The sequence below is a fragment of the Diachasma alloeum genome, unplaced genomic scaffold (assembly GCF_001412515.2).
Source record: "Diachasma alloeum isolate Michigan unplaced genomic scaffold, Dall2.0 Dall_scaffold_00442, whole genome shotgun sequence".
NCBI classification, from domain to species: domain Eukaryota; kingdom Metazoa; phylum Arthropoda; class Insecta; order Hymenoptera; family Braconidae; genus Diachasma; species Diachasma alloeum.
The window spans coordinates 299,760-312,687 of record NW_021680581.1 but is presented as its reverse complement, the minus strand read 5'-3'; the positions used below and the strand labels follow the sequence as shown (position 1 = coordinate 312,687).

General features: G+C 41.4%; 1 protein-coding gene across 1 annotated transcript; it reads left to right on the top strand.

The window, feature by feature from the left end:
* The first annotated feature begins 461 nt into the window (after positions 1–461).
* LOC107042316 lies at positions 462–2,320 on the top strand. Its single transcript, XM_015263315.1, has 2 exons — positions 462–1,377; positions 1,422–2,320. Exons 1-2 carry the CDS (start codon positions 462–464, stop codon positions 2,318–2,320), a joined length of 1,815 nt encoding a protein of 604 aa, XP_015118801.1.
* Positions 2,321–12,928: the final 10,608 nt, after the last annotated feature.

Sequence of the window (12,928 nt, the reverse complement as noted above, 5' to 3'; positions counted from 1 at the left end):
GCGAAGCTTCACGAAATCATCCGAATTATTATTATTATTCATCGTATCTCATCTAACCCACCACAGCTGTGGCGTCTTATATTTTGTATTCATTATTAATTATCCATTGATTGGACTGAATAAATATAAGTTGTTTGTGATAAACAGATCTCTACTTTCTTTATGTGAGACCTCATAATCTGCATAATTGGTGACCCCGACGTGATCTAGGCGGATTACGTTCACGCAAGCAATAACCTCGCAAACCACGTGCCTCTCATCAGACGCCAATCACCTTGATGATGCTTCCGCGCACACCTCCACACGGAACTGCACAAAATAATCAACCTCAGGTGTACGGAGATCTGATTCAGGAGACTCTGGGTCAACCCGAGCAGAGTCAGCAAATTCAGGATCAACAAATCCAATCTACATCAGGTCAGTCACACCCTCTTTTAACAATACCACTGGCATAACCCACAATGACGCACCAACAACAAGATGGCCAAATTCCTGGACTCGACAACCTCCTCGGAGAGTTTGCACCAGCTGGAAGTGCAGCAAATCCCAACATCAATCTTCCGTTTGGGGTTAACCTCGTCAACCAACAGGCCCTCAATGATCTCCAGATCATGGCCCTGTCGAACTTCAAGCTCACACCTTTCATCAGTGAGGATCCTGTGGCTTGGTTCACGCAGATTGAGGCCCAGTTCAGGAACAGACGCATCACCAACGACAACACTAAGTACGATTCTGTCCTCGAGGCACTGGACAGAAAATTCCTCCGAGAAGTCTCTGATATCATCAAGGCACCTCCAGTCAGAGATAAGTACCGGTTTCTTAAAGATCAAATTATCAAACGTTTTTCTGAGTCAGGTGACCGACCCTTCCACAAACTTTTGACAGAAGTTGGGCTTGGTGACCAGAAACCCAGTCAACTATTGAGGAGAATGAGAGATCTGGCTGATGGGAAGGTCTCTGAGGAGCTTCTCCGCAGCAGGTGGCTAGCTCTGCTACCTGACATCGTCAGCAAGATCCTCAAGGTTGTTCAGGCCAACAGCACACTCGATCAACTGGTAGAAGCTGCTGACACAGCAATGGAGAACAGCTCCGGTTTTCAGGTTATGGCAGCATATCCTCAGCACTCTCAGCAGCATACATTCAAGGCTCAGAGCCCAGCAGCAGCCGCAGACCTCTACAATCACAACAGGTCTAACGATCACATCGAGCAGAGGCTTGGAGCTATTGAGAAAGCCATCGAGACCCTGTGCCATGCCCTTCAGCAGCTGTCATCCAAGGTAGGACAGACCAACGCGAGGAGATCACGCTCTCTCACGCCTGCACCCACCGGCCAGAGCGGTCTCTGCTTCTATCATGAGCCTTTTAGGGACAGGGCTCGTCAGTGCCACCCCCCTTGCACACGCTCCAACTCAAATTTCCAGCAGCAGTTAAACTAGAGACGCTGCCGTCTGTTCAGGCGGCCTGCGGCAGCTCAGACTCAAATAACAATGCCGCCATCAAAGAATTTCGCCTGTTCGTCTCTGATAAATCGAAAGGCCAAAGATTTCTAATCGACTCAGGATCTGTGATATCAATAGTTCCTCGATCCTGGAGTCATCGCACATCTCAACCTGCAGATCTCAAGCTGTTTGCTGCCAACAACACAGTCATCGACACTTATGGCCAACAGCTGCTCACACTTCACATCGGACTCCGACGCGACTTTAAGTGGAATTTCACTGTTGCTAACGTCAAGACTCCAATCATCGGTGCAGATCTACTCGCTCACTATGGTCTGCTCATCGATCTTCGTGGCAAACGACTCATTGACCCGACAACCAACCTGACAGCACCTGGAGAGATCCACGAGACCAGCATCTTCAGTGTCTCCACCGTCACCAATGACCTCTCAGCTCTCTCTCCAGCGATTAGCCAACTACTTGTCAAGTTCGTCGACATCACAAAGCCTCCAGCAGCTCCAAGAACTCAACTGGACAGTCCAGTAGCTCATCACATCGTCACCAGTGGACCTCCAGTTGCTGAACGGTTTCGACGACTTGTTGGTGAGAAATTGCAAGCAGCACGTAACGATATCCAGTCCCTGTTGGATTGTGGGGTTATCAGACCCTCCAGCAGTCAATGGGCAAGCCCTATCTACATGGTATCCAAAAAGACTGGCGGCTGGCGAACGACAGGAGACTATCGTGGTCTCAATCATCGCACAATCCCTGATCGTTACCCTCTACCCATCATCGAGGATGTCCTACAACGTTGCCGTGGCTGCGAGGTATTCACAACACTTGACCTCGTACGCGCATATCACCAGATACCGATAGCTTAAGAAGACATCGCCAAAATGGCCATCACAAGACCGTTCGGACTTTTCGAGTTCCTCGGCATGCCTCCAGGACTGCGCAATGCTGCGCAAACGTTCCAGCGTCACATGGACAACCTCCTGAGAGACATCGACTTCGCAGCTTGCTACATTGATGACCTCATCGTGTTCTCCAGGACCCCTGAAGAGCACCATCAACACCTCGAGATCATCTTCAAGATCCTCCAAGACAACCACCTCAACATCAACTCCAGTAAATGCCAATTTGGCAAGGAAGAAGTAGTCTACCTGGGGTACAAGCTAAATCGTCATGGATTCTCTCCACCTAAGAGCAAAGTTGAAGCCATAGTTGAGTTTCCAAAGCCTGAGACTGTCACTGAGCTTCGAAGATTCCTCGGTATGCTCAACTATGATCGACGATGCATCCCACATGCAGCACATGACCAAGCTCTTCTCAATGACTTCACCAAGGAGTCGAAGAAGAATGACAAGCGAAAGATTCCCTGGACCACAGAACCAGAGGCTGCTTTCGATCAGTGCAAAGCCAGCATCGCTTCAGCAACTCGGCTTAGCTTCCTCTCGTTAACAGCACCCATCGCACTCTCAACTGATTCATCAAGTACTGCCATTGGAGCAGTTTTGGAACAGTTTGAGGACGACACCTGGAAGCCCCTCGGTTTCTTTTCTCGCAAACTGAGCCCCCAGGAGACAGGATGGAGCACGTACGACCGAGAGCTCTTAGCAATCTTCGCTGCCATCAAGTCATTTCGACACATTCTCGAAGGTCGTCCGTTTGTCATCAAGACAGACCACCGTCCTCTCGTCTACGCCTTCTTTCAGCGCCCTGAGAAAGCATCTCCAAGACAACTGAACTACTTAAACTACATAGCACAGTACACAATGGAGATTGTTTACGTAAAAGGAGGAGATAATGTTGTTGCTGATGCCCTATCACGCATCAACGCCATCAACATGCCCAAAGTCTTCAGTTCCGAAGCCATCCAGCTCGCCCAAGATGCTGACGAGAAACTTCAGAGTCTGCTCAACCCTGACAACTCATCCTGCAAACTCCAGCGACTGATCGTTGAGGATTATTTGATCTACTGTGACACATCTACAGGACGAGTTCGCCCGTACATCCCTGCCAGTCTCCGCAGACAAGCCTTCGAGGTCGTGTATTCTCTCGCACATCCTAGCAGACGAGTGACAATACGTCAGCTGAGAGAGAAATTCGTCTGGCCCGGCATCAAGCGTGACGCAGCACGTTGGTGTCGAGAGTGCATACCCTGCCAGAAATTCAAGATCCAGCAACACAATCGCATCGAGCCTGCACACATCGATGTTCCCGACAACCGATTTGAGCATGTTCACTTAGATATCATCGAGCTACCCACAATCAAAGGTCTATGCTACTGTTTCACCATGATTGACAGGTTCACCCGATGGTCTGTAGCTGTTCCTCTAGCCAACATCGAAGCTGACACCATCGCCACTGCATTTTACACTCACTGGATTTCGCAGTTTGGGACTCCACTCAAGATCACAACTGACCAAGGCTCACAGTTTGAGTCCAGACTCTTCTCAGCACTTGCCAGGATGGTCGGAGCCAAGAAAATCCACACCACATCGTACCACCCTCAATCAAATGGGATGAAAGCTGCACTCATGTGCAATGCTCCAACACCATGGCCAGAACTTCTACCATCAGTCATGCTTGGGCTCCGAACTGCCTTCAAAGAAGATCTGAAAACTTCTCCAGCACACCTTCTGTATGGGACTGAGCTACGAATTCCTGGTGAATTTTTCGTTTCTGAAGATCTACCAGCAGAACCCAATTTCTTCCTGGAGAAATTTCGAGACCACATGAGACGAGTGAGACCCACCACCACCGCCTATCACACCAAAGCACGATGTTTCATCCTCAAAAATCTTTATGAATGCAACCACGTGTTCGTCCGAGTCGATGCAGTCAAAAAACCTCTCGATCCACCCTACACCGGACCACACGAAGTCGTCAGCAAGGTTGACGACAGAGTTTTCGTCGTTAAAATCAACGGAACCGACAAATCCATCTCCGTTGACAGACTCAAACCATCATTCATCGCCAAAACAGACTCAGATCAACCATCTGAGCAACAACAGCAGCAACAGCGACAACAGCAGCAACGTCAACAGCAGCACAAAACGGTCAACCTAGTTTTGAGCAACAGCAGCAGCAACATCAACAGCAGCAGCAAAGCCCTCAACCTAGTCTTGAGCAGCAGTACCAAAGCTCTCAACCTAGACCAATGATCGCTATACCTGAAAGACTTACGCCAGAATACTCAAAACTCCAAGGAAAGTTTCGTTTCCTTCTTTACCCGGTCAGGTCACTGGGGGGGGGAGTGGTTGTGGCGGCTGAGGCTCAACCAGAACTCAGCGTTACCGACAGAGCTCATCCTCAGCGCCAACGACGCAAAAAGATACTAGTCCCGCGATCGGGCTAGCGAAGCTTCACGAAATCATCCGAATTATTATTATTATTCATCGTATCTCATCTAACCCACCACTACTGTGGCGTCTTATCTTTTGTATTCATTATTAATTATCCATTGATTGGACTGAATAAATATAAGTTGTTTGTAATACACAGATCTCTACTTTCTTTATGTGAGACCTCATAATCTCCATATCGGGAGATGAGAGTTTCTCGCCTTTGTTAGACAGTTCTATTGGGGGAGGCGTACATTCACTCGATTCCAACTGCCGTGAAGGGCATACGTGCTGTGAGTGTCCTGTTTGGTAATCCACGATGGCCGTTAACTTCAACGACATTACGTTCACCACAAATGAGGAGATGGATAATCTCCAGTCTGGAGATAATTCTGCGTATGTATTTTTTTAATATACATTCATTTTCCTCATTATTTTTTTCATTTTGTAATTGATGGTGACCACGCCGTTAATTGCCCCAATATCAATGGCGGCCACGTGATCCCCATAGAAATCATTTGAATCGTTGAATTATTAATAAAAAAAAAATCAACAGTTCTTTGAAACGAAATATGTTCCCATTAAAATTTTTAAAAATCTAATTTCCCATTTTTTTTTTCATTTTTCCAGAGAACTCACAGGCGCTATTGATCGATTGGACCCACCAAAGAGGCGTGAAAATGCAGATCCACCTAAGTACGCTCTCCTGAGAGCTATCTTGAACAATCGAGGCCCCGATGGGGAAGAAATGTTCGAATACTGGCTTGGCAAGAGCAAGCCACACGGCTGGCTAATCGAATCTCGAGAAAGGTATCTATATTTTCTTTTTTCCATTCTCCATTGGGTTAATTTTTTCTACATAAATAATTCTGCCTATATTCCAAAAGAAGTTGGAAATAAAAAATTATTTGTAATTTACGGGGGAATTTGAATTTTCTATGGAGAGGAAATGGAGATATATTTAAAGAATAATAGCTATATATGTTGATTTCAGATTGTTCGCATCACTTGAGGTAGAGTTGTTCCTGTCAACCCCATGTATAAGAATCCCAATGACAATCTCATGGACATTGAAATTTCGATTGGCAGTAACACTGTAGTGGAGATTCTAATGGAAATCCCACAGGAAATCATCGCAGGTCCTGCTGCAATGGAGATTGCTCTCAGAGATGCAGTATCAGCCGAAGGGTTGATTCGTAAGTATCGATTGAAAGAAAAAACTATTGATAAAATTGAAATAAACAAATGAAATTATCTTCATTTTTCAATTTTTTTTTTCATTCTTCAGGTATTGCTGCTTACATCAGGCACAAGATTGAACTCCAGGCTGTGGGAAATCTCAGTTACGGATCAGGGGCTATAACTGACGGTCATTTCCACCTGTGCGTCAGTGTCGCTCACTTCGATGCTGCCTTGAGTCCAGATGTTGGCAAACATGTCGTGATCGAAGGAACTCCTAGGAGGAACCGGTTCAAGACATTGGTTCTTCTGATTCAAAGGATGAGTGACATAAGAGTCACTGAGGAGAGGTCTCTGGGACTTCAGGAGGTTCATCAGGGTTTCAGGAAGCTCCCAGAGCCAGACGATGCTAACAGGGCAGTCCCAGCCGTCGCTCAGGCAACTCCCCCAGTGAACGGTGGACCAGTGGTGTCTCGAGTCGAAGTTCCTGCCATTGCAGCAGTCCCAGTGGAGGCTCAACTCCCTTTGGTGGCACCTCATGATGTCCTGCCACCGGCACCATTCCCTGTAATACTCGCACCAGCTCCTGTACGTTCTGTTCCTGTCATCATTGAGGAGATAATTATTCCTGCTGTTCAGCATCCAGAGGCCCAGGCACCTGTCCAGCCAGTTGGCGGTGCGGATCTGCATCCTGCTGGTCCATCTCGGTGTTGCAAACAATCGGTTTATAGCCGTGTTCTTGAGGCTGATGATGAGAGGAGAGCACGTCTTCGACGTGAGGATGAGGAAAACCTCGAGGATGCTATCATAATTGACCCAGACATGAACAACGAGGAGAAAGGAGATAATTCAGGTCCCCCCAATGGAGCTTAAAGATGCTTTCACATTTTTATCACTCGATCTAATTGATCTTTTGTTTATTTTATGACCTTATTGGACTGAAAATCGAACATTTTTGATGACAATAATGAAATTCACTTGAATTTCTATTGCATTTGACTGTCATAATTATATTTCTGAATTTATAGTAGACAGAAATATAGTTGCACCTTAAATTTCTTTCATTTCTTATCAAAATTTACTTCGTTCTCATCAATCAAAAATGTTCGAGGTTCAATTTACTCATTTGAAAACAAATTAGAACAAATTAGATTCCAATAAGATTCTTTATTACTGTAACTCATTGATCTTTTTCAATGTTTCTGAATCGAACATTTCTTATGAAAATAATGAAATTCAATAGAATTTTTCTTCTCTCAAAATGTCATTGTTATATTTATATAATGATATTAAACAAGAGAAGTTTACTTCATTGTAATTTTCAGAAAAAATGTTCGAAGTTCAGTTTTCTCCTTTGAATCTCAAATTAGACTTCGATATGATTTTTTATTCAATTTTGACGTGACAAAAGAGAACATAAATCACTTGATCTTTTTTTTATCTTTCCATTGATGAGTTTTTTTTTTAAAGAGCATCGCTCATTGATGATTATGCTTTGCTATTTGTAAGTTTTTTTTCATCCACAAGAGAAATAACAGACCAACAACTATGATTTCCCTGGAATAACTGAAGTTTCAATTTTTTTTTGTTCCACTTTTTTCACAGTGAAATTCATGAGTTGGTCATTTGGCTATTTTTATAATCTCTAAAATAATTTATGAAAGTGTCAAGCACATTAAAAAAGTTAAATTTATTATATTGTATCCAAAACCGTAGTATTTTAGGAGATCAATAGCTCATTTGATCTTTTTATATCGATCTTTTCTGATATTTTCATCAATGAGTTTTTTGTTGAGGACATCACTTTCTAAAGATTGAGCGTTAGTCTTTGTAAGGATTTTTCTTTAATCTGCAAGAGAGATAACGGACTAAAAATGATGATTTTCTTGGAATTCTTTTTCATTTTCTGATTTTTTTCGGTGAATTTACGTTTTCCTTCTATTTTTCGTTTTTCTTTTGAGTTCACCACTGAAAGTCATGATTTGGTGTCCATATTTATTCCTATACAACATTGTTAAACGTGCTGAGCACTTTGAAAAAGTTTAATGTATTATATTATACCAAAAATACCGTAGGATTGTCCAGATGAAAAAAACTTCATTGTAAGTGAAAATAGAATAATAATGAAAAGTCACTATTGTTTTTTTAAAAAAAGACTGATACAATAGATCTCTATTAAAAATAGATGATAAAAGTAAAGTAATGACTGATTAATGATAATTATTATAAATTGAAACTACGGCTGTTATGGTTTAATATATGATTATTATGATAATAAGTCATAAATTCAGATATATGGACATAATCTAAATTATAACGTAATAATATAAGTGTCATTGTAATGAATGCAGATGTTCTGAAGAATTTATTGTTTGAAATATTTCATATTCAGTTGAATAATATTTGTTCTTTGAAAATAAAAAATTTTGTACTGGAAAACTCCTCATCAATTCCGTCATCAGCTGACACATGACAGTTTCTAATTACCCTCATTCATCAAAATTCTCCATTTTAATCGTTATTCTAAATAATAATTGAAATTGAATTATTATTTTTTTCACAAGTAATTAACCTGGAAGATTCATAACGCGAAAGTGATGATAATTGCGTGGTGGGTATGTTCTATAATTAATTTACCGCTGGACGCAATATGTCAGGGAATGAAATTATCGGTGGGACATTTCTCTTTCAACGATTTTTCGTGATTTGCTGCGTTTTTTCTGGAGATTTATAACCTAAAAATAGGAATCCTGAAACGCTGCATCGTGTTCAACATCGTTTGATCCTGATAAATAGTTCTATCAATATCGAAGAAGCCAGTGCAACAAAATATAAAAACAACAGGTAAATGAATAATCAACAATTAATCTATGTGCACGAAGTCGAAGGCATTAAAAGCCACGAGAGAAAAAATGTATAATATGTAACGAACATGTGGGGATGTTCGTTAGGAACACTAAAAACGATCTGGAAACAACGAGACTCCTACAGTGTTGAATTAAAATCCGTGAGTAAGAATCCTAGAGCGAGAGAGTGAGAGTCCTTTATCCACTTCCGAGTGGCTTATTTTCGGTTAGAGTCAACGGTTCCGTTTATTAGTAAAGATTAGTAATTACGCGTCTTTGAGGGCCCAGAAAAGTTATCGTGAGGAAGGGCCAAAATTATAGTCATCCGGTTCTTTTTATGGGGTTCACCCGATTGTTAATCTTGCGGGTAATCGAATAGGTCCGGCTGAAATGCCGGCGCTCCAATTTCGTTGGATTTTCAGGGGTTAATTGGTTACGTTTTTGTTTTGGGTGGAAGGTCGTTCGGAGCGAGTGCAACCATCGTCTCCAACGAATCGCCAGGTTGCCTTTGGGTTTTTAATGAGAGAAACGAGTTGAGCAGGCATTAGTATTGGAGTCATAACAACTGCCGGTAACTTGTCTTTTAACCCGAAAATCCCGGAGATCCGATCCGTGGGAAGCGCCAAAGACCCTTCGTAATTATCCGAACGACAATCAGTTCGGCCTAGTCTCGCGTAATAATTAATAAAAAGGAACTAGTTTTGTGTTAGGTGATTAGAGAAGAGTTAGGTGAGATTTGAATAATCGCGCCAGGTCGTGAGAGTCGCGATTAATTGTCGTTAGATTCGCACCTTCGAGGGGCGTGTCCTCACCAATCAAAATTTGGGTGATTGAGCGGTGAATTCCGCGCTCTGAGGTGTCTCGAGACGCTCGTGAGTTCGGCAGTTCGGCGTTGGCCCTTGACCTCACCGGAACTAGTGCCAGTACAGTGCCTATCTTAGGAATTAGAGTGCCTATATTTGGATAATTGTATCTACACGATGGCGAAGAACACCCCAAAGAGGGGTAAGAAACCCAAAGTGAGTTTTTAGTTCGGTTTATTTATTTTTCCGAATTCATTTCGGCTTTTAGTTATTCGACTACGGGGTCTTCAGCCCCGTACGTCGCATTTTATTCCGTTAAAACGGTGATTGTGACGCTTAATCCAAATTGTGAGGTGCCGATTCCCCCCTTTTTTCACTCATGATTGGGTGGTTTTCGTGATTTTTGGTGGGTTATTCGAGGGGATAATTACTCACGTTTAATTGCCAGAGCGCGTCCATTCCCGTTATACGTGGGTTTTTGCGCGTAAGAAATTCCACTCGTGTTCGAATTGAGTTGGTTCGCGTAGATAGTTCATTAAAATTAGGGTTTGTGGATCGATATGTTCGGGGGGCTTCCCTGAGTAATTCATCTCCGGGTTTCCGAAAATTCGCTCTGCCGATTTCCGGATGTTCCATTTTTTGTTTTTATGGATTTCCAGCACATTCTTGCTGGCGTGTAGGTGGTGTTTCTCGAGGGGGAATTCCCCCCGACTCTCGACTCACCTCAGATACCCATCCACGTTTACACGTGGCTATTCTCGCTTCACGCGGGCATTTGAGCGTTTAGAATTCCGCTCGGGGATTAATTAACCTGAGGCGGCTAATTATTGGGTGAAAATTATTTTTTGGGTATTGTTATCTTCGGTAGACTCTCCCAGACATTTTGTCTCAGGGTTCGTAATTGTTGACTCTGCCATTTTCGAGTTATGGCAAGTTGAGTTTTACGGAATTTCAGCCGTTCTGGCTGGTACGAAAAATCGATGGATGAATACGTCCTCCTCTCTCTCGCTCCCATTGTCGCTCGCATACCTTTCCCCCCAGTTCTCGAAATTCTCAAGTATTTAGGGATTAGCGTGTATTTCTACTCTCCCCAAATGTTTATTTCGGCATATTTGAGGTATTTATCGGTGATATTAATTTNAGGATATTGTTGTTTTCGGTAGACTCTCCCGGACATTTTGTCTCAGGGTTCGTAATTTTTGACTCTGCCATTTTCGAGTTATGGCAAGTTGAGTTTTACGGAATTTCAGCCGTTCTGGCTGGTACGAAAAATCGATGATTGAATACGTTCTCCTCTCTCTCGCTCCCATTGTCGCTCGCATACCTTTCCCCCCAATTCTCGAAATTCTCAAGTATTTAGGGATTAGCGTGTATTTCTACTCTCCCCAAATGTTTATTTCGGCATATTTGAGGTATTTATCGGTGATATTAATTTCTTCGAATATTTTTGTCAGATTAGACTATTTCCTATCAGAGTGCGGAATTAATATTATGATTACTATGGTTATCAGTATTGTTAGTTAATAATTGTAAATTTTTTTTCCTTTTTTTATTTTTTTTTGAGAGAATTGAAATGTCTCTTTTTTTTTAAATTGGTGATTCTCATATTTCAATAGTGAAACACGTAAGAACGATGTTGATTTCTTTTCCTTTTTTTATAGTTTTGGCCACCCAATACCCGTCTCCACCTGAAATCCAGCCCTCTCTCCACAACCTAGCACACTGAGCGAACCCAGAACCGTTACCTTTCCCCAGAAATCTAGTTTTCTCCCTTTTTGTGTAAATTTTTGAGGTTTTGGAATCAATTAGAATTGTTTTTGTAGAATCATCCGGTTTGGTAATTCCGGCTAAAAATTACCTGGCGCCTATAGATTTTTGTATTTTTGAGTTTAACTAGATGAAGGGGAAGAAGGGCGAAGGTAATAGGCATTTTTAACCCCCATATGAAAATGTCACGTTACAAATAGAAGCACGTTGGTTTTCAACATTTCTTCCTTCATCTCTGATCATAAGAGCTATTTTATTTCTTAACAAACAAGGAGCGTTAATTAATTCTTTCTTTGTGCTAAAATCGCTTCTTCATAAATGAAGAAAGAAAATTAAAATTTTTATTTCAACTGAATGTGTTTCTCCAAAAACTACTTTTTTCCTTTATAATTTTTACATGTTTCTTGAAACCTGGATTAACCTCTAAAACAATAGACTCCTAACAGGCAAGGGGGGGGGGGGGAGGGGTTAGAGGTTAATCCTGGTTTCAAGAAACATGTAAAAATCTAAAACAAAAAAAATAGTTTTGAAGAAACGCAATCAAATAATTTTGAGAAAAAGCGGTTCAAGAAAAGCGCTATTAGCACTTTCTCCTAGAATTTTCATTGGGATTTTGTCAATGTTCTATCAGATGATTCCATTAGTCTTTTGTGCCAAAATTTCATTCCAGAATACGCAAATTATTTGATAGGAAAAAGTCAGTGGAGTTTCATTTTCCTATAGAATTTTTCAAGTATGAATTTACAAAGTTCTTTTGCTACATCTTTTTTTCTATCCTCACGTTAAAATTTAAGAACGAAAAGTTTAGGGAATATTACAGAATAGATACCAATAGACTGAGTTGTCTAATAAAATTGAAATCTCGAGACTTTTCTCAGTGAAAGAAAATCTATTGGACAACGTCAGGATAGAAACTTTTTGAAATATATTTTTTGATAGCACGAAATTTATAGAATTGTCCAATACGATTATAACGATACCCCGATAGAACTTCAATCAAACTCATAGAGAGAGTGCTTGATTTCATACTCAATTCTTTAATACGTGAAATCCCTTCGAACTATTATTGGGTCATTTTCTTTCTTACCAGAGATCCAGAGATCCAGAGACGAAAACTGAGTGCTGAATCAACAAGCATTAGTTACTCCATATTAGAAGCTGGAGGTCAATTTCATCCTCTTCATTCTTTTTTTTTTCAACACAAGATCATTGTAAGTGTTATATTCTCCATCGCTCATTAACAATTAGTTATTTATTCTCATGATTTTTACCTATGATACTTTAATTTTCAGGTTCTTCAACAGCGAACTGTGGATACGATTACATGTGGCATACATAATTCGATCTTCTAATGTTTCAATGTATGAATTGTTTTGTAATTAAAAAATAAATAAAAAACCTTTCCTCCCCCCAGAAAAAGAAAAAAAGATAATAAGAAGTTCAATAGACCCAACCAGAAAATTAGAAGACCAGTTTACAAGATATTCAGACCATCCAGACCACAGACTATCAGATCAAAATTGAAAAGAAAAAAAAACTCGAGAATA